We start from the raw sequence: 24,529 nt of genomic DNA on the forward strand, positions 1-24,529 counted from the left end.
GAAGCTCTCTTCGTATCTGGACTTAGAGCTCATCCCCACTAAACTCATCCGCAAACACCTCCTTAACCAGATTCTTCTTGTTAATCTTCCCCATCGCGTTCCTCGGGATCTTATCCACAATCTTCAACACCTGCGGGATCTTATACGCCGCCAACCGATCCTTCAACGCCCTCCTCATCTCCAACGGGCTCCACTTGCCCTCCGGCACCTGCTCCTTATCCAGAATCACCACCGCGCCAACCTTCTGTCCCCACTTCCCACTGGGAACCGCCAGCACCGCACACTCGGCCACCTGAGGCAGGCTGAGCATCTCCCTCTCCACCTCCAGCGCCGACACCTTCTCACCACCGCTCTTGATGATATCCGCGCTCTTCCGCCCAAGGATGAAGTACATATCCCCCCTCGCCCAGTCCTTCTGGCTCTCACGGTCGCTCTTGCCCGCGCCCTCGGGAGCTGGCCTCCTGACGGCTACGTCGCCCGTCTTGAACCAGCGCCCCTTGCTGCCCGCAACGTCCTTCTCGTCTGTGACGAACTCCTTGGCTGTCGCTTCGGGGTTGCGCCAGTACTCCCTGAAGATACTGGGTCCGCGCAACTGAATCTCACCAGCCCGCTCACGGCCCGTCTCGGGGTCCCGCTCCTGACCTGGCTCGATGATGGTGTTGTTCTCGATATCGACCAGGCGGGCTTCCACGCCGGGAAGAGGCCAGCCGACGGAGCCGTCGACGCGGTCGGCGGTTTCGAGGCCGCACGAGAGGGCCATGCCTACTTCGGTCATGCCGTAGCGCTCGAGGAGGACGTTGCCGGAGGAAAGGTCGTGCCAGGCCTTCTTGATTGGGGTAGGGAGGGCGGCGGAGCCGGAGATGGCGAGGCGAAGGTTGCTGGGAGCAATGGCCTCGCGAGTGGCGGCTTGGAGGTCATCGGGGAGATGCTTGTGGGTGGTTAGGAGGCGAGAGTAGACAGTCGGGACAACGGTGAAGAAGGTGATCTTCTTCTTGTCGGATGTGTCGGGGAGGAAGGGAGCAGCGAAACGCTTCCAGACGGCGTCGGGGTTGAAAGGGAACATGAACTCGATGGAGCTGCCGGAGAAGAGAGGGGTGAAGATGGCGTTGATGGTGCCGTGGATGTGGTGCAGCGGTAGCACGTGGAGGAGGTGGTCGGCGGGGGTGTATTCCCAGGCGTGGATGAGGGAGCGGGCTTGGGCGGTCATGACTGACTGGGGGATGAGTACGCCTTTCTGTATCAGGGGTCAGTCAGCAACTCTTTAGTGGTAAACAGTAGATTGAAAGGTCTCTTACAGGCCGGTTGGTGGTTCCGGAGGTGTAGAGCATCATGCCCGCTTCTCCCGGTCCGGACTTGGAGTCCAGAGTGACCTGCTCATGCTGGCTCCCTCCTTGGAACTTGACAAGTTCAAGAAGTGTTGGCTTAGAATCCAATTCCGTCTTCAGCACCTCCTGTGCCTTGTTTGTGAACTTGGCGGAGGAGAGAAGCAACAGAGCTTCGCTGTGGTTCAGGATGTACTGGAGCTCTGGAGCTGGGAAAGCAGGGGACAAGGGCACGGCAATAGACTTGGCAGCCAAACATGCCAACAGAGTTACTTGTTACGGAATTACATGTTAGTATCTTATGCCGTTCCAAGTCAATGGCTGGATGTAGATAGATGACTGGCTTACCTACATAGTCGTAGCTGTTTTCTACCAAGAAAGCAATGCGTTCGCCGTTGAGATCTTCCTTGCCAGCGGTCTCATATAGCCTATTTCGGGTCTTGCAAACATCCCCTAGGAGCTCGCCATACTTGAAGGTCCTCCCACTGTTTGAGTGAACGACGACGGTAGACTCAGGATCATGACGAGAGATAGCCTCGAAGACGGGCAGCTTGGGGAGTGTGGACGCCATTCTTACGGCACCGGTGACCGATCTGCAGTTGAAGTATCGAGGGGAAGCAAAGGCGGCAGCAGGAGTCTTGTTAAGCAACCGGGAACCAAGTCGCCTGGTGCCGAGGGTTATAAAGGGTAGGTTCATTGGGAAAGAAGAAGAAGGAGAGGCCCCGGAGGTTGGGCGCGGGTACTACCTTGGCCACTTTATATTGCGATGATCTGGGTCCTGGGGACCGAAGACGGTACGCGCGTGTCTAACGGAGCACGGTAAGTAGGTGAATGGTCGGTCGGCTTACACCAACCCGATGTCGAGTTCGCAAGGTGCTTCTGAAGTGCTGTGATAGTGCCGATCTAGAGGTACCTAGCCCCGGCCCGGTGGAACTACAAATGGTGGACGGAGATACATGTAGATGCCGAGTCGGGTCACCTCTTTTACTCTTTGACCTCCCCATCGTTGCACTGGCAACGCCAACATTCGAGCCATATCACCTTGTATGTCAACAAACATCACCATGAGGAAAAGCAAACACCATGCTAGAGGTATGCTACGTAGGGAACATGTTTGCTCCTGCTGCTCCAATTCGGCAATACGGTAAAAAAGATGGCGCTCCTTCAGCGTCTTTCTGTCCCACCCCAGTTGATGTGCACCCCTGCAGCCGAAAGATCGTGGGGCATTTTTACAGGGGGTGTAAACAATGGGGGTCCCCGCGAATTCCCATTGGATGGTTCCTGTCATCATCCAACCTTTGGTCAAGCTCTCCTCTGCCCCTCCTCCACCACGAACAAGTTTCAAGACTTTGTTGTTGATCACGACCATCATCATTCGGCATCATTGTCCTACTTAAGGCGATCGTTTTCGACCAAACATCCTCATCCCAAGCGACACACACCCCGCGCCGACTTGCACCAAAGCGCAAGCGCATAGCTAACCCGACCCAAAACCTCCCGAGTTCCCTAGTCTCCCGGCCGGCCGATACCACCCCCGGGATCTACTTCTATGTTGCGCCGCACCGTCTTCGGCCTCGCCAGAAGCGCCACGACCGCCATGACTCCCTTGACCGCCTTCCGACCACTCTCCACCACCAGTATCATCATGTCTTCGTCGACCGTGACGTCCGAATCCCCTTCCACTACCCCACTGGAGGATGCGATTCGTGAAAAGGTTCGTCCATTACTCGCTCCCACAAGCTCCCACAAGCTCCCACAACCCTCCATCTATCCGCCCCTGCCTCGATCCTCAATCCCAGTATTCCCTCCCATCTTCCTCCTCCCCCTTTCTTACTCCTCTTCCTACACCTTCCAGTCCGATCCACCACCGCTAACTAACCCACCCCTTCCTCCCCCCTCACAGATCACAACCCACCTAACCCCCCGCACCCTCCAAATCCACAACGACTCGCACCTACACGCCCACCACTCCGCCATGCGCGGCGTCACGTCGCGCGAGACGCACTTCCGGGTGGTGATCTCGTCGGACGCCTTCAAGGGAAAAATGCAGCCGGCCCGTCATCGATTGGTTTACGGATTGCTCAAGGACGAGATGGCGAAGGAGGGCGGGATCCATGCGTTGCAGTTGAGGACGATGACGTTGGAGGAGGAGGATAAGAGGAGGGAAAAGGAGGAGGGGGAGGAGAGGGCGAGGACTTGTAAGGACTGAGAACTGAGGGGGAGGAGGGGATGGGGTGGGGATGGTTGGAAAGGAGAGGGTGGGGGGAGTAGGATGGTTGGAGGATATGGGGGTTGAAGGAACGGGGGGGATAGCAAGAGAGTGATGTGGTTGTTGGTTATTCTGCCAGCTGGATATCGGATTTGTGGAGGACGGAATTTAAAATAGACAAGGGAAAGGGGCAAGGAGGAAGCAAGAGGAGGAAAAGAACGAATGATACCCATGAACCTAATAAGCGCAACAATGTTGGACTGAAGCATTGCTAAACCCGTACTGAAGTGCCAATTTGTCACGATAATAGTCATGAAGAACATGTTGAAGGTAAGTCGTAGTTCAAGCCACGAAGTTCGCTCGCTGTCTCTTTCTTTTCGCTGTCCTATGTAAAAACCCAAAAGATACGCCAAGTAGAAAGCACATCGTGGTTTTGTAAACCCTGCCTAATCGCTCCGTCCCCCCATCATCACAAAGTTAGATAATGACCAACGGCTATCAGTACGGCACGCTCATGACAGAGAAGCTGTGCTTCCACAGATCTCAAGGCCAAGAAGCTGAGTGATTGTCTTCAACTGATGCTTCATCTTCACAACACCCGCTGGGATCTTTTTGCTGATCAGCCATGCCTGAAAAAGGTCCCAGCTTTGGTGTCATTGGCGGAGACGGGCAGTCGACGGGACAAGGAATCTTTTCATCCTGGCGGACAAAGGTAGACGGAACGAATGATTTGGGCCAAATGATACCGGGAAAATGTTTGTATTGGTGGACGACGGCATGGGGAGAAGGGACCGGTCTAAGTAGGTATTCGTAATGGTAGGGAGGGTCTCCTAGAGCGGGAGGCGGGAGTGCGAATGAACAGGAAGCGCGGAGCTACGGGACACCCTATTCAATGCGGTCAACCGCTTCCACCGTTGTGTCGGCGTAGCTCTGGAGGCCTTCGCCGCACTAAGTTGAAGAGAACAGAGGTTAGTATAAAGTAATCCAAAGATGTGTTGGAAAGGGGTAAGAGAGAAAAAAAGACGAGACAGCAGAGGCAAGACTTACGTAGCTGACTAGAGGGCTGACCTCCACGCCGTCCTCCACGCCTTCCGCGAACTTGGCACCAGCCGCCTCCAACCACCTCCGTCCCTGAGCCATGATATCGTGCCTGCTGGTATCCGGATCATCCTCGCCCGTTCCCCTGGCGTTCTTCAGCGGGCTGAACTCATCCTCGCGCTTAACCTCCATGCAAGAGAACTTGGAAAGCTCGATCAAGGGGAAGACGTCGAAAACAAACTGCTCCAACTTGATGCCATTGGGCTTCTCAGGCTTCACAGTGTTTCCGGACTCCAGGTCCGCATAAGGAATCTTCTTCCGGGCAATGTGGTGCGGCAGGTTGCCCGCCCACTCGGGGATCGACTCAAGGAAGCGGAACGAGTAGTAGTGGTTGACAATGTTGGCGGCACGGAACTTGAGAACTCCAGGTTGTGCGGGGTCCTCCTCGGCAGCAACGTCTGGGTCGATCTCGCTGTACTCGACGACGTCGGGCTTGCCGTTCTTGGTGAGAATAAGTCCCACGGGTTCAGTCGCGTTGCGCTTGCGCACCACCTTGGTACCGATATCGACGTCCTGGGAAGCGCAGTAGCCGATGAAGACGGGATCCGCGACCTTGACGAGACAGTTGTCTACGCAGTAGGCGTGGACGTGCTCGATTCCGCGGCGGGCCATGTCGTCGAGCACCTTGGCGTCAACCAAAGCGTTGTAGATGCCGCCGTTGCCATCAGGAGCGACGGCAACCCTGGACTTGCTCTCAAGGAGGATCTTGCCGTCGTTGGAGATGCAAGGAAGCACACCCTGCTCGAAGATGATGACCTGTTCAGGGCTGAGGCCGAAGTAGTTGTTGGTCTTGAAGAAGTCCTCGGTGGCCTTGCGAGTAGGGCCAGACGTCATGACGTACCATGGCACCACCGGGGAGCCGGTCTGCTCGCGTTGCTCCGAAGCCAGCACCTGGAGCCTCGCGATTCTTTCGGCCTGGATCTGGAAGAGAGACTTATGAGAGGGCAGACCGATGTCGAAGCAGCCCTTGGGGGCGGAACTGCCAAGACGGGTGCCCTGACCGCCCGCCATGAGGACAACAGCAACCTTATTGTCAGCAATTAGCTGCAGGCCACGCTTCCACCACTCATCCTGAGTCTGCTTGTCGGAGTCCAGGATACTGGCTCTGGCCGAGTCGGGCAATGGCTCGAGGGTGGGCTTGTCACTCTCGGTGGTCTGAGGAGTGAGCGCCTTGGCGGCGATCTTGTTGATATAGAGGGGATCGAAGGCGGCAAGCTGCTTGTAAAGCTGCGCCTGTTCTTCGCTCGAAAGGGAGTCGTAGAAGGTGAAGACCTGGCCCTGGCCGGCGTTGGTGTACTTGTCCTTGAGCTCGGAGACCTGCTCCGGGGTCGGTACTGGATCAGCGGCCATTGTGATTATGCGGAATTAGTATGGTTGGGTATATAGTATGAAACGAGGAATGCGATCGATGGGACGGAAGGTCTCGGTGTCGCGATGGAGGGGCAGTCGTGGTAGTCGGGGCAACCGAATCGGGGGAACTGGTGCTATAACTTGTAGATGGTTGAGTAGGCTGGGAATTATTGGGAAGGGAGAAATATTATATTCAACGATGAATTGGAAGAGAGGCGCAGCTTCAGCTATAAACAGATTCCAAGAGGAAGTGACGTGGGACGAAAGAGGAGACAATACGAGCTGACGGGAAGCTGAAAGAAACAACTGGAGAACAAGGCCCAAGACTCCAAACACGAGACGGGATGCGCTGCTGCCACTGGGACCACTGCAGCGACGACTCGACCCGCTGCCCCTGCACTCGGGATGAACCCCACCAGCTTCTGTCACCGCCAGTCGAGTCCAGAGCTCACCCCACCAACCAAGGAACTCGTTAGTGATTGTCAGGGAACAACGCAATAACACTAACAGCGTCGTTGAAGCCACGACGGGTGGAAGCCACGCATGATGTTTTGAACACAAACATCGCGGCGGTTATCCAGTTAAAGGTTCGCCAGTTCTAAAATTCTGAGTTGGTGTACTGGTCCAATACCCGTATGCCTTGATCTGTAGCACACTTCTTTGGCTAGCTAACTTCACTGATGAACGGAACGAGGATGATACTGATGATGATGCCATGCCAAGAGGTATCCCAACACTTAACGTCATGTCAAACTCGTAGGTATCGATCCAAAAAGTAGATACATGTACATGTGTATGTGTGTATATAGAAAAAAAAATAACTCAGAAGTGTTCCTTCCAGAACCTAAAATCGACCTCACGAGACGTCGCCGCCTTAGCCGCCTTCTTGATATCACGGGCTGTTCAGGGAAAAAAGATGTCAGCAAGTTGTCCTCGTAAGTTCATAAAGGGAGGGAGGGCGCAGAAAAACTCACCAGCAGCACTAGGCCCACAGAAATACACTCCCACCGTCGTCCGCATATTCCCCTCCAACCCATTCAGATACGTCCGATCCAAAATCCCGTTCCGCATGCTCTCAAAGAACCTTTGAAAGTTGGGCCGACCAAAGTTCGTCCTCGCCTTCAGCTCCGTCAGCGGATCCACGTCGGCACCGACACTATTCAGCACAATGTTCTGCGTGGTATCCATGTCCAGCTTCTGGGTGAGGTACGTATGAATCTTGAGGAACTCTATGCCGCTCGATCCGGGAATCCGGGCTGCCTCGCTCGACTGCTGCTCCAGTGAACTCAGCAAAATCTGGAACCACTCGAACGAGGAGGTATCCTTGCACACCCAGATGAACTCGACACGGCGCAGGCGGGTGGGCGGGTTCGGCCCGTTGCGCAGGTGCCAGATGTTCTTGAGGATGGAGGCCCAGGGGGTGACGCCGATACCGGTGCCGATGAGCACGGCGATCTCGTTCTCGAAGACGTCTTCGGCTGGAGCACCGTAGGGCCCGTCGATGCGGAGCGGGGGCAGGTGGTCGCCGTTCATAAGGGCGACTTCGTACATGCCGTTGGGGTCGACGCCGTCGTAGAGCTTAGCTTGGGCGGGGCCGGCGCCGACCGAGTTGGCGAGTTCCTTGGTGAAGTCACCGACTTGGCGGATGTGCACGGAAACGTAAGGGTCGTAGGGGCACGAGGTGATGGTGAAGGGGTGCCATTGGTACTTGGAGACTTGGGGCATCTGCAGGAAGAGCCACTGGCCGGCCTTGTACTTGAATGAGGGCTTGTGAAACTGGATCTCGACGACGTCGTAGGGGTGGCGGACCACGCGGGTGATCTTGGTTTCGCGGATGGCGCGGATCTCGCGGTAGAGGCGCTCGAGGAGGTAGAAGCCGCCCGTCCAGAGCTCCCAGCGCCAGCCGAGGTAGCCGATGCAGTGCTCCCAGTACTGCTCACCGGCAAAGGGCGAGAAGCCGTCGGCAGTGTCGCGGACGAAGCAGCCAGTCGTGTGGGTGTACAGGGCGAGGAAGAAGGGGATGAAAAGGTGGTGAGTGTACCAGAAGGTCTCGAAGGATTGCTGTCTAATGCGGTGGTGGGCTGTCGTGTACATCAGGAGCATGCAAAGGAGCATGACATGGCCGGTGATACCACCAGGTTGGGCGTAGTGAATCTGGACTGCCGATACGGAGCGAATCTGTGTCTTCTCAACGTTGAAGAAGCTGTTGCCAGGTTAGCAGTGTCTCGCTGTTTCCCAGTGGTTTGCGGGTGATACTCACTTAACGTAATGAGATGCAGTATGGATAATGGTAAAGAGAAGCATAGCGTAAGCGAGCTGTCTGTGCATCCAAATGTTCTCATCGAGTGGGATGAATCTGATCTTAGGTCGGATAAACCTCATAATCGTTCTGCAAACTGGCAACAGGATGAGCATGCCATCTACACTCAATACTAGACCGGCACCTCGAGAGAACCAGACTGAGTACTTTAAACTGTTTAGACCCGCTAGACGGGCATCAGTTGCTTGCTTCCACCTGTAGATCGTTGTGTCAGTAATTGTTCCTTTGCTCAACAAGTCCCAAGCCTATTCGACCACCGACTGAGAATATCAAAACGTACCATCCATAAGCAAACAGTCCCCAGTGAAACGCCCAGAAGAGCACATGGAAGAGCAGCTTCGTTGGCGTGAGCTGCTTCTTCAGCAGCACGAGGAGACTCATGTTGGCGACTGCTTGGATTTTCCTCCGCTTAGCCCGTACTCAATAACACAATCGATTCCGGCAGTTGATGAAACGTCGACCTGCGACTCGTGAACACTCGGTGTAAGGTTCGTGGGTATCGAAGCCGTGGTGACTGGTTGTTGTAACGACCGTAAGATTCCCTTTGCCGACACTCTGATATCCAAAAGTGATCCGTCCTCCCAATTAAGTTGATATCGGTATGCGTCTCGGTGAACCAGGTCGGTGAAGATGAAGCACGGTAAACCCAACAACAAGACACAAACACCAGTGTAAGAATAGAAAGTAAAGAGTGATCTGAGCCAGCAGCTAAAGAGAATGGAAGGGTGGAGTAACCGTAAGGCTCAAAGAAAAATGTTACCTCACAAGGTGAGGAAAAGAAAGAGAGATGGTAGGAACCACGACAGGAAGTATACGCGGGGGAAGCCCAACCTCAAGAGGGGAGATGGTTGATGGGAGCCAAGACTGGAGTGAGTGGGATGCTTGTCGGCTGCCCACAGAATTCCGTCGATCGATAAAATTGGTGATGGTAGTAGTGGTGATGTTATTGTCCGGGGTCAATGGTCAGACCCGGGGAACACGGCAGTAGGACAATCCGAGCTTCCTTGCTGGACGGTTGAAGTAGCTTTTGACTGTGCTGGACGGTACCGAATAACTAGGTGTAACCGTATAGTCGGGTTTCGCGATCCAGGATAGGTGTGTCAGATTCCCGCTGGGCGTTGACTGATATCAGACGGACAAGGTCTTTGCGACAGACGGTGGAGAGAAGTTGAGACGAAAGCTGTTAGAGACGCTTTGACGAGGGGGTTGCGGGAGGCGACCTGAATGTTTCGACTGCGACAGGGGTTGAGTATAGCGTGGTAGCGAACCCTTAAACAGCGTGGTATTGTCGGCTTGGTGACAATGAAGCTTGAAGAGGCAAGAAGTAGCGGGAGAGGAAAGAGTGAAAAGGGAAGGAGAGATCTGAAAAAGATAAACAGAAACCGCCTCAGGGCCCAGAAACCGCCTCAGGGCCCAGAATCCCAAGAATATCAAGAGTGAAAAGTTAGGCCCAATCAGGAAATGCTGTCACACCCATATCGTCCCGGCGCTTAACGGTTGGGTTACGGACAGGGGGAGACTCGTCTCGAACAGGCCGAATTGTCTCTGCTCCTTTGTGCAGTGACATGCTCTCGGCGGCGCTAGACACCAGAGAAGGATGGCGCCCTGCAGGAGAACTCGTGGTTTGGAGCTTCTCTTCGTCCAATGATATCTCACAATTGCCTGGTAAGGTGACGACAGCCTCTAGACCAGTTCAGGACTACTAGATCGATTAGCTCTTGTGCTTGTCGCCGCAGATATCCATCTCTGTGCACTCCGAGTTCCTGTAACCGACCCGAGGGACGAGAAAAAGCGTGGTAACATGTCAATGTGAGATGACCGCATCTTGAACTTGACCTACTACACCGTGATATGTTTAAGCATACTGCTATCACTCCTTGGCCGTGGCTACGCATAATGATTTGGTGGGCTGATGACCCAGACTCTATATCGCCTCTGCGAGATATTGTTCCTCTCAGCGGCACACGGAGTTGAGCACTTGAGTCCGACGATGTGGTCCGGTTCATGTTTGGATATGGACTGCTTTTTCCTCGAGTTAACAACTCAAGAATAAGGCGCCGCTGCGGGTGCCGCTTTGTCCCCGACTTGTAGTTTGAAACCACCCAAAGGTCTCTTACTCGAATCTCAAAAGTATCAACTGAGGCTACATTGATGCCGAAATAGCCAGGGAAAAGAGTAAAATGCCATCCATTGGAGTTGAGAGTGGCCGCCTAAGAGTGCTTTGACGTAAATGTTTCTTAAGGCTGAAACATCGAGACAAGCTGAGTAAAACTACCAGTCTGAGCTGCCATGTCTTTCCGGGGTAAAGAACTTGGTGGGCAACTTCAGAATGCTATCTTGGTGTCATCCATTGGTTTCGTTTGAGGTCGGACAGGGGGGCCAGGGGGGCCACGGGGGCCAAGGAAGACTGGAAGAGAGAGGTTCCGAATCCCCTCGGGCCCCCGGGGTGACTTTGAACGTCTAGTGAAACGAGGAGCGGTACATATGTGCTGTGCTCTTCAAAGAAACCATTTTCGAAAGGAGCTTGAGGGTTGCTTTTGTTGCGTGTCAGGAGAGTTGGATTTGGTACCTCGACTGAGCTGGAAAATGAACTAGAGTGTGCCTTGAACATGGTTGAGCTGTTCAGACGGACATCTCACTCATGTAAGACTCTCTGAAGGAAGCACCATGGCGAAGACATGCAAGAATTCAAAGAATCAAGCTCAAAAAAAGGCTGATATCTTGCGTTGGGGGCCATGCAAGGAAAAATGCCGATTTGGTTCAAACCTTGTCACCACCACGAGGCGGTTGGGGAGCATGTGTAAATCGAAGAAGCCTTGATGGGCAACGGCGATCAGGATGCAACCAAACGTGGGAAAAATCGTACGATATCTCTCGAAACATGGGCATTCCTGGTGTCGAGAAGGAAACCGATGTGGTACAAGAACGAAGCTCTGAAGGCTCGCAGAGGGTATATAATGAAGCTTGAGTCTCCTTCCAGAAAGGCTCTTTGGCTGTTCTTTCAGGCTAGCTGCCTTGTCACCTCACTTCTCCATTCCATGACAGGAAGGAGGCAGTTGACATTGCAAATGACTGACGGGAAATTTGCAGCGGATAAGATGAGATGTCCATGATTGCCTGTCGAGTTAAATGAAGCACAAATCTCCTCGAGTCGCGTTGATGGTCAACACCCAGTACACAGAGTTGACCGTCGGACAGGGTGTTTGTAAAGGTTGATGAGGTTATTCGCGTTTGCAAGAGTTGAACTCGAGACTCAAGATGGTGTAAAGTCGGTGATTGCTTGCGTGGCTTTTGCCTACAAGGCCATATCGGTCAGTGGCTTGAACGTCATTCAGTGTGGCTGTGAGGCAAGGGGAGCTATTCTGATTGGCCTATTCCTTCCATTTCATCGTATCGACTGGCGGGGAAGTCCCGTCAAGGCCCAAGTGGATCCCGTCGCTTTGATGGGACCAACCTCAACGAGCAGACGGCCCCACCTATATTTAGGCGGTGGGTTTCGCGGCCTTCGTCACTGTACATGTGTCCCGCTACAGAAGGCCGGTCAGCGTCAGGCACCAATTCGATCAAGGGTACAGGTACCAGCGCACAATGGATTGGCACAGAGGACGCTCCCGTTGCTCCTGCCAGGGGAGGCGGAGCACCAGCGATTACGCATCTCATCCAAGGAACGATCACGGGCGCTGGACACTCAACACTGGCAACTCCAGCATCTTCCAGGTTCCAGTCTCTCTTCCTCCGACATACCACCCTCACCACCACCCCTCATCGCAATATACCGCAAGCTATTACCGGCCCGCGCCTAGTACCCGTTATCGCGGACATTCGATCGTTACAGACATATCCCACGACAGCCTTGGTGGGAAGCGCGAATTGCTGGTAATAGCAGTTCAGGAGACAACTTGAAAGTACACCAAAGAGAGAGAGAGAGAGAGAGACACACAACACCCGCCATGGTGAGTTGCATCATCCGACCCAAGCCGACCCAAGCCCAACCCAATCCGAGACCAAGGGAATGCGCCGGCCACAACAACATACACACTCCGACAAGCACTAACCAATGTCTCTCTATCCTCACAGGGTATCACAAAACGATCAAAGGACAAGGCCGCGCGGGCCGAGCGCTCTGCTGGCGGAGACAAGTCCAGCTCGGCCCCCAAGAAGGCCACTTTCGACACCACCAAGAAGAAGGAGATCGGTGTATCAGACCTGACACTACTCAGCAAGGTCTCCAACGAGGCCATCAACGAGAACTTGAAGAAGCGTTTCGAGGGACGGGAGATCTACACATACATCGGCCATGTCTTGGTTTCCGTCAACCCCTTTCGCGACTTGGGCATCTACACCGACGAGGTCCTCGAAAGCTACAAGGGCAAGAACCGTCTGGAGATGCCTCCTCACGTCTTCGCCATTGCCGAATCTGCCTACTACAACATGAAGGCCTACAGCGAGAACCAGTGCGTTATCATCTCGGGCGAGTCCGGAGCCGGCAAGACCGAGGCCGCAAAGCGCATTATGCAGTACATCGCCAATGTGTCCGGAGGCGGGTCGAACGATATTCAGCAGATCAAGGATATGGTGCTCGCGACAAACCCTCTGCTAGAATCCTTCGGTAACGCCAAGACGCTGCGAAATAACAATTCGTCCCGCTTCGGCAAGTACCTCCAGATTCACTTCAACGCTCAGGGCGAGCCCATCGGTGCCGACATCACCAACTACCTCCTCGAGAAGAGCCGTGTCGTCGGTCAGATTGCCAACGAGCGTAACTTCCACATCTTTTACCAGTTCACAAAAGGAGCGTCTCAGCAGTACCGCGAAATGTACGGTATCCAGAAACCCGAAACATACCTCTATACCAGCAAGGCCAAGTGCTTCGATGTCGACGGTATCGATGATTTGGCCGAGTACCAGGATACCCTTAATGCCATGAAGATTATCGGTCTCTCGCAACAGGAACAGGACAACATCTTCCGAATGCTGTCAGCTATTCTTTGGGCTGGAAACCTGGTGTTTAAGGAGGGCGATGATGGATATGCTGCTGTATCAGATCAGTCTGTGGTTGATTTCTTGGCATACCTTCTCGAGGTCGATCCCGCTCAGCTGGTCCACGCCCTCACGATCCGTATCTTGACCCCAAGACCTGGCGAGGTGATCGAGTCTCCCGCCAACGTTCCCCAGGCTACCGCGACAAGAGATGCCTTGGCAATGGCCATTTACTACAACTTGTTCGATTGGATTGTGGAGCGCATCAACGTGTCCCTCAAGGCTCGCCAGGCTACGACGAACTCAATTGGTATCCTTGATATCTACGGTTTCGAAATCTTCGAAAAGAACAGCTTTGAACAGCTCTGCATCAACTACGTGAACGAAAAGCTCCAGCAAATCTTCATCCAGTTGACACTCAAGGCCGAGCAGGATGAGTATGCGAGGGAACAGATCAAGTGGACGCCCATCAAGTATTTCGACAACAAGATTGTGTGCGAGTTGATCGAGTCTACCAGACCCCCTGGTATCTTCTCTGCTATGAAGGATGCCACCAAGACTGCTCACGCTGATCCGGCGGCTTCCGACCGCACCTTCATGCAGAGTATCAACGGCATGTCGAACCCCCATCTTACGCCCCGCCAGGGTGCTTTTATTGTCAAGCACTACGCCGGTGATGTGACGTACAGTGTGGACGGTATCACGGACAAGAACAAGGATTTGCTTCTCAAGGGTGTCCAGAACCTCTTCCAGGCCAGTCAAAACCAGTTCGTCCATACTCTGTTCCCCCAGCAGGTCGATTTGGACAACCGCAGGCAGCCCCCTTCTGCCGGTGACAGAATCAGAACTTCCGCCAACGCTTTAGTCGATACTCTGATGAAGTGCCAGCCTTCGTATATCCGTACTATCAAGCCCAACGAGAACAAGTCGCCAACGGAGTACAATGAGCCCAATGTCCTCCATCAGGTCAAGTATCTCGGTCTTCAGGAAAACGTTCGCATTCGCCGCGCCGGTTTCGCATACCGTCAGTCGTTCGAGAAGTTTGTCGACCGTTTCTTCCTACTCTCGCCTGCCACATCTTATGCTGGTGAGTATACCTGGACGGGTTCCTATGAGGCGGCGACGAAGCAGATCCTCAAGGACACGAGTATCCCGCAGGAGGAGTGGCAATTGGGTGTGACCAAGGCCTTCATCAAGTCGCCCGAGACTTTGTTCGCTCTTGAGCATATGAGAGACAGGTACTGGCATAACATGGCGACGCGCATTCAGCGCATGTGGCGTGCGTACCTCGCATACAGGGCAGAGGCTGCCATCCGCATCCAGCGTATCTGGAGGAAGAAGCGCGTTGGTGCCGAGTACCTGCAGCTCCGTGACGAAGGCCACAAGGTGCTGGGAGGCCGCAAGGAGCGCAGGAGAATGTCTATTTTGGGTTCCCGTCGCTTCTTGGGTGACTACCTTGGCATCAACGCCACCAGCGGTCCTGGTGCTCAGATTCGCAATGCCATCAACATTGGCAGCAACGAGAAGGCAGTGTTCTCCTGCCGCGGTGAGCTTCTTGAGCACAAGTTTGGTCGTTCCAGCAAGCCTAGTCCCAGAATCCTGGTCGTAACCAACAGCAAGTTCTACATCGTCGCTCAGGTTCTCAATCAGGGTCACGTCCAGATTATGGCAGAGAAGGCTTTCCCATTGGCTTCTATCAAGTTCATTGGGGCGTCTACCGCCAGAGATGACTGGTTCTCCCTGGGTGTTGGGTCGCAACAAGAGGCCGATCCCCTACTCAACTGCGTGCTCAAGACCGAGATGTTCACGCAGATGAAGAGGGTCATGCCCGGAAGCTTCAACCTTAAGATCGGTGACGGCATTGAGTACGCCAAGAAGCCCGGCAAGATGCAGTTGGTCAAGGTGCTGAAGGACGCCCCGACCTCTCAAGACTTCTACAAGAGTAGTACTGTTCATACCCAGCCTGGCGAGCCTCCCAACTCGGTGTCCAGGCCGCAACCCAAGGCCAAGCCTGTTCCTCCAAGGCCGATCACCAAGGGCAAGCTCATCAAGCCCGGTGGTCCTGGTGGAAGGCCGGCGAGAAATGCCAACCCCAACCGCACGGCTCAGCCCCGGCCCGGCGGCGGTCCTTCTATCGCTGCTTCCAACCCTCTTGCTTCTGCCGCTGCGGCTTCTAGCAGGCCCGTTCCCGCTCGCCCTGGGGCGGCCTCTACACCAGCCGCTTCTAAGCCTCTTCCCAGCCATACGAGGCAGCAGTCCAGCACCTCGACCGTGCGCCCTCCGCCGCCGCCTCCTCCAGCGCCGGCTGCTAAGCCCAAGATCATGGCCAAGGTGCTGTATGACTTTGCCGGCACAAAGGAGAACGAGCTCTCCATTAAGGCTGGAGATATGATTGAGATTATCCAGAAAGAGAACAACGGTATGTTTCCCGTCCCTCCCATCCCTGACCATCTATCTTTTTGCTCTCAACAAATCCTAACAACCTTATCACAGGCTGGTGGCTAGCCAAGACCCCCGGAGGCGGCCAAGCCTGGGTTCCCGCGGCCTACGTAGAAGAGCAAGCCCCCGCACCCCCGGTCGTTGCCCCCCGTCCTCCCCCTCCTCCTCCCCCGGCTGCCAACGGTGCCAGCGGCGGCCGCGTGGCTCCCCAGCCGCCCGCCAAGCGACCAGTTGCCGGCCGGAAGCCCGCCCCCGCGCCCGCGGTGGCCTCGCTCCAGGCTAGGGATTCGGGTATGAGCTTGAACGGAGCGAACGGCAGCGGAAACGCTAGCGATGCGAGCAGGAATAGTGCGACGCCGAGCATAGCGGGCAGTTTGGCGGATGCGTTGAAGGCGAGGAAGCAGGCGATGGCGAAGAGGGATGATGATGAGGATGATTGGTAGTTGCCCGTCGTGGTTGTCGGGTTGTCTTGACATTGGTGACTAGTGAAGTGAAGCTGGGATACTAGAGGGAGGAGGGACTATAGTGGTGAGAAGGGAAGCGTGGTCGGGCAGTGCATCCAAACATATATCTTTTTATCTTTTTATATATTCAGTTTAGACAGAAGCGCAGGCGGGGCATGAATCTTTTGGCGAGTTTTCAGTTTCGATGGTCCTTGAGAAAAGGAACAGCGGTCGGTATGTTAAAGTTTTAGATCTAGAGGAATCTACTGTAGTTTCTCGCGTATATTATGAACTTGAGTCAGACTCATGAAGTAGGGCTTCTACATACAATGGTTACCACACGTAACTAACCCGATGCAAAAGATGGATCGTGCCGAGTTCTGTTCCTTAGAGGGAACTTGAATGAGTACACACACTATATAGGGAATATGTCACAGCTACCTTTGACAATTGGTGTGTCACGCTTGGCGCTCTTATATGACGATGCCGGCCTTGATTGTAATATATATAGGGAGGAGTAATAAAGAGGTGAATGGGGAGATTGAAAAGAGTTTACTTATAGATAGGAGAGGTGAAGATGACGTTGAAGAGCTAAGCGAAGAGAGGTAAAGCGAGGTAAAGAGAAGTAAGGAGGGAGGGAGGTAAGAGAAAGTAAAGAGAATACTAAAGAGAAAAGTAATAAGAGAAGTGAAGAGAGAGGTGAAGAGAGAGGTGAAGAGAGAGGTAAAGAGAGGTAAAGAGAGAAGAAAAGAGAGAAGTGAAGAGAAAGGTAAAAAGAGAAGTGAAGGGAGAGGTGAAGAGATAGGTAAAAAGAGAGGTGAGGAGAGAGGTAAAAAGAGAAGTGAAGCGAGAGGTGAAGAGAGAGGTAAAAAGAGAGGTGAGGAGAGAGGTAAAAAGAGAGGTAAAAAAAAAAGGTAAAGAGAGGTGAAGAGAAAGGTAAAGCGAAGTAAAGAGACGTGAAGTGAAATTGAATATAAAAGTGAAGTGAGTAATAAAGAGTGTGGGAAGAAGTACGTTTTAGAAAAGTCGAATTCAATTCAAGATCCCTTTTCGCTAACCTATTAGCTATGTACACCTTACATTACTATCTAGCAAGTAATTGCTTTTAACTCCCAACTCCCAACTTCCGTCTCCTTTTCCTTTATAGTTTCTTTGATCTAGTTACCGGCCCTCCAAACACCAACACCAGTACTCTTCTTTCTCAATAAACTCGGTCGTTGTTGTCCACCTCCCAATAAGGAGCTACCTCCACTACTCCCACCGTTACCACTCCCATTTCCGTTACCATTTCCGCCACCGCCACTCCCTCCTCCTGCAGCACCAGTCTCACCCCCACCGCTATCACTTCCAGCGATATTCCCGTTTCCACCAGACCCTGAATCACCACCACCCTTCGACCCTGAACCAGAAGCAGAAGCAGCACTAGCAATATGTTTCTTCAACCGATTCCCCAAACTCAATCTCGCCACACTTATCGGCTCGTCTCCGTAAGGTGGCGGTTTCAGCGCCGTGAACCCTCTGTTGTTTCCGCTAGGCGTGCGTTCGTGGTGTGGTCTTCTGCTGCTATTATCACTTCCACCACCTTCACCTCCTCCTCCTCCACCTACCCTTGATGTCAACGACGATGTACTACTGTCTTTCATACCACCGGTATCAGACCCACCCGAGGCAGAGCGGGAGGAAGCACCGGACCCAGACCTAGAACCGGATCTAGAATGGTGGGAAGGGTGGAGCGGGTCATTGGAAAGGGAAGGAATGCCGCGCGAGGAAGCGACGGATTCCCACTCTTCGCGGTCGATGATGTCATTGCCCGAGAGCAGGATCTGCGAGGTGCGGTTGGAGTTGGAGGCTGTGGATTGGGCGGCAGTGTCGGTGTCGTCGTTGTTGGAGTCGGCGGAGTCGCCCGAGTTGTCTGTGTCAGCTGCGATGTAGAAGTGGGAGAGGTTTGAGGATCGATGGCCGTAGCCACTGCCATAGCCTAACCCGGTGGCGGCGAGGTGAGAGGCGGAACTACCGCCTCTGCGCCGGCCGAACTGGTGCGGGCTTGTGGTTGTGGTGGTGATGACGGGCGGGATGGAGGGGGAGGCAGTTGAGACGGCGCGGCGGTTGGTGGGGTGGGCGCTGCGGCTGCGGTCGCTGGAGCCGTTGGAACTGGTGATGGCGATGATGGGGAGGTCGTCGTCGTCTTCGTCGTAGTCGTCGTCGTTCTGAGGGTAGGCTTTGGGGTCGGAGCGGCCGCCGCGCATGAACTTGGCGAGGTCGGTGGGTACGCTTCGCCGACGCGGTCGGCTGCCGGTGCCTTCGGTGGCGACGCTGGCGACGCCGGTCAGGACGGTCTTGATGGATGATCTCCTTGATATGCCCGACTGGTTGCCTGAGCTCTTCTCCTTGTCGCGGTCCATCATCTGCTGGTGTAGGCTTCCGCTGGCGGCACTTCTCATCTTATTCATCGCCGCCACGGCAGCTTGCAAAGCCGACCATCTTTCCACGTGCCCGTTGCCGGCATCTTCGACACAGCAACAATCATCACCCGCTGGACATTCCTCTTCGCCCATCTCGTGCCATTCAGCCAGACAGGCTTCGTGGAAGGCGCAGCCGCAGCTGAGACAAGGCGGGTAAAGCGCGGCGATGGGCTCGAGACAGTACACGCAGCGCAGCTGTTTCTGTTCTTTCTTGTTACCGGCTTTAACACACCTATGGCATGTACCAACGGCACCGCCATATTTGCCCTTGGTTGGCCTGGTGTACTCCACCGGATCGAGCTGCTCCTCATGGATGCGGCATATGCCCGTAACATCAAGGCCGCGACCAGAGGCGATCAAAGCCTGGAGTTGTTCCTTCCGTCCGCCAAAGGCAGGGTTTTGGCTGGCGCTGTTAGCAGCGGTGTTCTCGGCCGTTTCGTGATCGTAGTAGCCGTCCATGCTGTGTGTACCATCGCCGTAGCACCCAGAGCTCGATGTCTTGTCGCCCTTGAGGACATTGAACTTCATGATCTCGAGGCGAGATAGCGGCTGGCCCCACATTTGCAGCATTTCAGCGTAGGCATAACGGTAATATGAGTAGACATGGTTACGGCTTGGATCGAGAAGAGGCGTGTTGAGCCATCCGTCATCGTCAAAGAGACCTTGGTTCTCTGGTACGACGGAGACTGCAACAGGTACCAAGACGGTCATGTCATGACTTCTAGTCTCATCATCCGAGAGTGAAGTTCGTTCCGTACCCGGTGTTTCGGGAGCCGTACCCCCAAACACGGTTGAAGCTCCCCAGGTGACACTTGGGGTAAGGTTATTGAATATGGCTTCGGCAGGGCTAGGCCGCTTTCGTGACGGGGGATCTGGAGGCGACCCCGAAACCATCCCAGCCAGTGTCTTCGGGAGGCTGAAGGCTGCAGAAACAGCCGAGTTGGAGCGGTGGAAGAGCCTATTGCTAGGCGATGTAGATAGACTCTGAGTTTGGTCGACTTCTCTTAGATGATCGCGAGGCATCTTTGGAGGAGTTTCGCCAGCGGAGAAGGAGTTGGGCGTAGGCTCAAGCAAAGCTATGACGTCCTCGGATCCTGGTGACCCTGAGTATATCGCAGGAGTGTGGACCGTTCTAGGAGTCGTGATGGCACTACCAGCTTGACTCTTGTAGTTGATATGCCATAATGCTGGGTCGGTAGGGAAATACTCTAGTGAGAAAGAAGGGGCCTTCATCGGCAAAGGCGTCTCAGGCTGGGGAAGATGTGATCCTGCATAAGCTACCCCATCCTCAGCGGATGAGTCTCCGAAGATACAAGCAAGCATCGCCAACATCTGGATGTCAGCCACCTTCTCGAAATAGTCGAAAAGGTCGGCAATCAAGCTCTGAGCTAGTGGATGATAACCCCATTTGACACGGCCAGACAAATTAATGTCCCAACCGAAGTGCTGTGCATACTCATCATCCCGAGCCCGTGCAGAGGCATCCCTGGCTATTACAAGAACAGACTCTTTTCTGTTTTCATGGATTTCAAGTGGGATATCGTTGCGCAACAACATGGCGGCATAATGCCATATGTGAACCAGGTCGTGATATCCATATTTCTCTGCAACCATGGCGTTATGCATGCACACATCAGCGCCATCGCCAAAGATGGCATACTCCTGAGCAAACTGTTTCTGTGATGGGAGTAGGCGACGCAGATCATGAATGGCGATGGTATTCTTGGGCCTGGCTGGGAGCCTTCTTCGACTGATGCCCGTCCCAGTACCGGTACCAGCGCCAGTGCCTCCTCCGCTAGAGCGCAAGGAGTCGTTGGCACTCCAGGTCTTCTTAAGACGACGCCCACCAGGTTGATACCATAGACTGATCTTGTGCATGGTTGACGGCTCCGAATCGCTGGAGGAGCTGGATTCCGAATCTTCCGTTCCATCACTTGTGTCGTCAGAACCCGAGTTATCATCGTTGTATCTACGTCTCGGAGGCGGCGAATCCTGAGCAAGACGACCGAAACCTGCAAAATTTGGTTCTCCTTTCTGTCGATCACGATAGGCATCCGAATTGGGGAGCGAGAATAATGCGAGGGCTTGTTGTTCTTTCGAGGGGAAGAAGCACACAAGTCTGCCGTCGTTGGAAAATCTCGCTCCGCACTTTCTGGGCGTCGGCACTGCAATGGGGCGTTGTGTTGGAGCTAGGGTGGCTGTCGGATCAAGTTCATTGCTCATGGTAAGGTCCTGTGACATTGAGACCGATCCTCCAGCCTGAACATCGCTGTCTTCCTCATCGCTGGAGCTTTCGTCTGCTAGCGCTTCGATTTCCTCGTCGTTGAGATCCCTGACATTCTTAAAGAGGGTGGTACTGTTTTCGAGGTCGACGTCGCCGAGCAAGTATGAGAAGGCCACCTCGAGGCAGTTTTGTTTCCTTTCGAGGAACTGGTTGGCAAGTATCTGTAACTCGCGCTCGATCTTCTCGTGAGTTTCTTCGGGCATGAAGGATGTCTTTTCCACATAAAACTTGGGGGCCTTGCTGGTGGGATAGCTGGTTGGGATATCGACCTTAACCTTGATGAAGATTCCCTCGTCGTTGACACCCCACGGTCCCTTCAATGAGGCATTGAGAATCAAAGCATCCATATCGATGTTTTCCCATTTTACGTTGGGGAGACGATTGCTGACATGAATGAACTCGTCCTGGATGGACTCGGGTTCAGCCCAATCGTCGTCATAGGCACCATGGCTGAAGAGGCCAGAGTCTTTGATGCTACCTCTCTCAGGGCCATCGGACTCGGATTTCCGCTTGGTCATAGAGATACCCTTCATCCACCCGATTTGCAACTGACTCTTGTCCATACTTTTGCCACTGTTTACCTTTGCCTTCATTGAAGAACCTTGCCAGGTAGGCCCAACCCGACGGAGATGGGAATTCAGGCCGTAGCTCAGAGCACTTTTGCGATACTGACCTGAGCTTCCCGGACGCGGGTCGCTCATGGTGGCAGTTCTGCGATCGCGGTGGACAGTATCGTCAACTGCGCGGAAAGTCTTGTAAGCTGCGCCTTTACGGGTGCGGGTGAAGGCCAGGTTCTTCCCCACGGTCTTCCCTTTCACATAGCCAACGGACTCGAGAATTTCGGGCTCAACTTTCTGCAACCGCAACTCGTTATCTTCGCCCCAAGAAACCAGTTGAAACTCTCGCTCATCTATCCCCTCGCTATTAACTGATCCTCGAGCTCTCCACAGGAATTCTTTCACCTTGTGATTTCCGTGTCCCGAGAAAACGGCAACAGGTTCTGATGCGCTTGGGGCTTCTGGGGCGGTTCGCCGATCGTACAGGTAGAGGTTACCCGGCTCATTCTGTGACATGGCAAGCAAGCCGGTGCCAAAAGGAGTATGTCTAGCTCGCCATACTGGAAAGTCGGTGCGAATAACTCGCTCTGGCTCGTCGGTCTTTTCGTAGTCCCAGAACTTGATGGTCTTGTCCAAGGAGCAGGTAACCAATCTTGAAGCCTCAGTCCGATTCCAGTCGATACCGTAGATTTTGGACGTGTGGGCACATATGGTTTTCAGTGGTTCGACGGTCTTGCGGTCGTCCCAGACATGAAGCCACCGGTCGTGAGCTGAAGCAATGACGTGAGGGTCTTGACGACTGTACTTGACCTGGGTGGCACCGGCAAACCAGTCACAGTATGTCAAGGCTGGCTGTCTCGGTCTTCTCAGATCCCAGTGGTGAACATAACCGTCGACTGAGCAACTGGCTAGAAGATCTGGGTGGTGAGCGGAAAAGTTGATGTCGGTGATGGCTCTACTATGAGCTTGCAACGAGTGTTCGATGGCGCCAGAGGGCGAGTCGTCCCTCATGTTGAGGTTCCATACGAGACAGCGATGGTTTGCTGTCGAAGCGACCCAGTAGTCACGGGCTGCAAAAGGAGACCATTGGACATCGACAACCAGCCACGGGAGGCCATGACTGCTCAGTCTTCGCGGTGGATTCCATGGCGAGTCCAGGTCTATGATGGCGAGGCCTTCAGGGGAAGCAAGAGCAACATCACGGCCCGAGGGTGAGATGGTTGCGGAGCCCACCAAGCCATCAACATGGATGGTCAGGTCGGCATCGAAGCTCTCACTGTCGAAGGCTGACATGATTGTCTTGGCCTTCTTTGGCGTCGAGTCAAATACGGACGGCATATTGTGAGACTATATCAGCATGGTGCGTTCCCTCCCTCATCCCATTCTCCGTGCTGGAGTTTGAACCTGAAGTGGTAAAGCAAGGATGAGTTGAGTTGTGTTGACGGGACTTGATGAGACTTTATGTTGAACAAGATATCAAAGGTCGTCGTCGCCGTCGATCGATGCAAAACATATCGAGAGGCGTCGATATCAGCGGAAGAAGAATGAAGGCCGGTTGAAAGACAAATGCAATGAGGAAACCCTTAAGAGCCAAGAAGGTCAAACCGACAACGGCGTCAACCTCAACAAGGCGCCGACGAACCGTTGGAGACAGGAACGGCACTCATGTGGACGCCAAGGAAAGTGACTTTGGCCATGTACCTTTTTCGATCATGTGGTCTGTGCGCTTATCGCAATAGAGATCCGATCAGAGAGACGGATCATCACCTGTCGCTGTCAGGGCCGTGGCTGCTGTCATTCAATGGTTTGGTTAGTGAGACACTCCCCGCCCTGGGCAGAGAGGCACGCCGCGGGTTCATTGCGCCCGCCGTCAGCGCATCCCACCTTCTGCCTTCGTTCGGTCGTCGAGAACTTGGCCGTGAATTGTGTCGCAAGAGATTCTGCCGTCTTCCACTTCTCTCTAACAAGCTGACAAGTCGATTGCCTTGCGACTATTTTATTCTAGCCATATCACCGCTTTACCACGCGTTCCATTGTTTACAGGCCCTCCCGCACCGTGATACACTGTTTGCCTCGATTTGTCAACCGGAGCCTCCGAAACGCCTCTTAACTGCCTCTTATACTCGACGATAACCCCTCCACTTGCCCTCCTCCCTCTCAGCCTCGGCGAGAAACATCCGGATTTTCCTCACAGCAACTTCTCCCGCCTGCTTGTCCAGCTTCCTGTCGCAATAAACACCAACAGCAGTTAATATAATCAGCATGGCGCTTCCGAAGCGGATTGTCAAAGAGACCGAAAGGCTGATGGCCGAGCCGTACGTACATACCATCCTCATCCCGAGAGCAAGCAGCCCAGAGACAGTCCTAACCTCCCCTTCTTGATCACAGTGTCCCCGGTATTAGTGCTATCCCCCACGAGGACAACCTTCGCTATTTCGACGTCGAGATCCACGGCCCTTCGCAATCGCCATATGAGAGTTGGTCATCCATATCCCCCCGTTATATCTCTACCCTCATTGCGCCATCGCAGTCAAAACGTCCCAAGAAACATATACATGATCGCTAACAGGCCAACGCAGGTGGCGTCTTCAAGCTCGAACTCTTCCTCCCCGATGACTACCCCATGACCCCTCCCAAGATCCGCTTCCTTACCAAGATCTACCACCCCAACGTCGACAAGCTGGGTCGCATCTGCCTCGACGTCCTCAAGAGTGAGTCTGACTCCTAAATACTTCCAAATGCAAAAGCTTACACATGATACCTCCCGACAGACAACTGGTCCCCCGCCCTGCAAATCCGCACTATCCTCCTCTCCATCCAAGCCCTCCTAGGCGCTCCCAACCCCGACGACCCGCTCGCCCCCGACGTGGCCAAGACCTGGAAGGAGAACCCCAACGTCGCCGTCGCCACCGCCCGGGAATGGACACAGAAGTATGCCTTGCCCCAGTAGGGTGGGAGGAGGCTGGCACCAGGGCTCAACGAAGTGCCGGGACAGGGCCTCGAGGCTAATGCGGCGCCAACATATTTTGACCCAAATGGGAACTTTGACCCATACCAGTTCGGGC

General features: G+C 54.1%; 7 protein-coding genes across 7 annotated transcripts; 3 read left to right on the plus strand and 4 right to left on the minus strand.

Moving 5' to 3' along the window:
* Positions 1-22: 22 nt before the first annotated feature.
* Positions 23-1,893, minus strand: B0H65DRAFT_414618 (uncharacterized protein; the record flags this gene model as incomplete). Its single annotated transcript, XM_062823925.1, has 3 exons — positions 23-1,234; positions 1,296-1,594; positions 1,671-1,893. 3 exons carry the CDS (start codon positions 1,891-1,893, stop codon positions 23-25), a joined length of 1,734 nt encoding a protein of 577 aa, XP_062686100.1.
* An 883-nt stretch (positions 1,894-2,776) lies between these two features.
* On the plus strand, positions 2,777-4,016 carry B0H65DRAFT_22370 (bola protein). The gene is made up of 2 exons (XM_062822088.1): positions 2,777-3,036; positions 3,226-4,016. The coding sequence occupies exons 1-2, from the start codon at positions 2,872-2,874 to the stop codon at positions 3,529-3,531; spliced, it is 471 nt and encodes a 156-aa protein (XP_062686101.1). The 5' UTR covers positions 2,777-2,871; the 3' UTR covers positions 3,532-4,016.
* A 440-nt stretch (positions 4,017-4,456) lies between these two features.
* On the minus strand, positions 4,457-6,327 carry B0H65DRAFT_449421 (UDP-N-acetylglucosamine pyrophosphorylase). Its single transcript, XM_062825952.1, has one exon. The coding sequence runs from the start codon at positions 5,977-5,979 to the stop codon at positions 4,501-4,503; it is 1,479 nt and encodes a 492-aa protein (XP_062686102.1). The 5' UTR covers positions 5,980-6,327; the 3' UTR covers positions 4,457-4,500.
* A 474-nt stretch (positions 6,328-6,801) lies between these two features.
* B0H65DRAFT_413928 (putative nox1) lies at positions 6,802-8,680 on the minus strand (the record flags this gene model as incomplete). The annotated part of the gene is made up of 4 exons (XM_062823877.1): positions 6,802-6,878; positions 6,954-8,182; positions 8,240-8,494; positions 8,580-8,680. The coding sequence occupies 4 exons, from the start codon at positions 8,678-8,680 to the stop codon at positions 6,802-6,804; spliced, it is 1,662 nt and encodes a 553-aa protein (XP_062686103.1).
* Positions 8,681-12,042: 3,362 nt separating this feature from the next.
* Positions 12,043-16,442, plus strand: B0H65DRAFT_514734 (myosin-1). Its single transcript, XM_062828647.1, has 3 exons — positions 12,043-12,252; positions 12,377-15,698; positions 15,773-16,442. The coding sequence occupies exons 1-3, from the start codon at positions 12,250-12,252 to the stop codon at positions 16,159-16,161; spliced, it is 3,714 nt and encodes a 1,237-aa protein (XP_062686104.1). The 5' UTR covers positions 12,043-12,249; the 3' UTR covers positions 16,162-16,442.
* A 683-nt stretch (positions 16,443-17,125) lies between these two features.
* On the minus strand, positions 17,126-23,498 carry B0H65DRAFT_535530 (uncharacterized protein; the record flags this gene model as incomplete). Its single annotated transcript, XM_062829031.1, has 2 exons — positions 17,126-22,811; positions 23,487-23,498. 2 exons carry the CDS (start codon positions 23,496-23,498, stop codon positions 17,319-17,321), a joined length of 5,505 nt encoding a protein of 1,834 aa, XP_062686105.1. The 3' UTR covers positions 17,126-17,318.
* Positions 23,499-23,607: 109 nt separating this feature from the next.
* On the plus strand, positions 23,608-24,529 carry B0H65DRAFT_22424 (ubiquitin-conjugating enzyme/RWD-like protein). Its single transcript, XM_062822100.1, has 4 exons — positions 23,608-23,779; positions 23,853-23,941; positions 24,044-24,175; positions 24,236-24,529. Exons 1-4 carry the CDS (start codon positions 23,727-23,729, stop codon positions 24,412-24,414), a joined length of 453 nt encoding a protein of 150 aa, XP_062686106.1. The 5' UTR covers positions 23,608-23,726; the 3' UTR covers positions 24,415-24,529.

Source organism: Neurospora tetraspora (assembly GCF_033439725.1).
Source record: "Neurospora tetraspora strain CBS 560.94 chromosome Unknown B0H65scaffold_1, whole genome shotgun sequence".
Lineage (NCBI taxonomy): Eukaryota > Fungi > Ascomycota > Sordariomycetes > Sordariales > Sordariaceae > Neurospora > Neurospora tetraspora.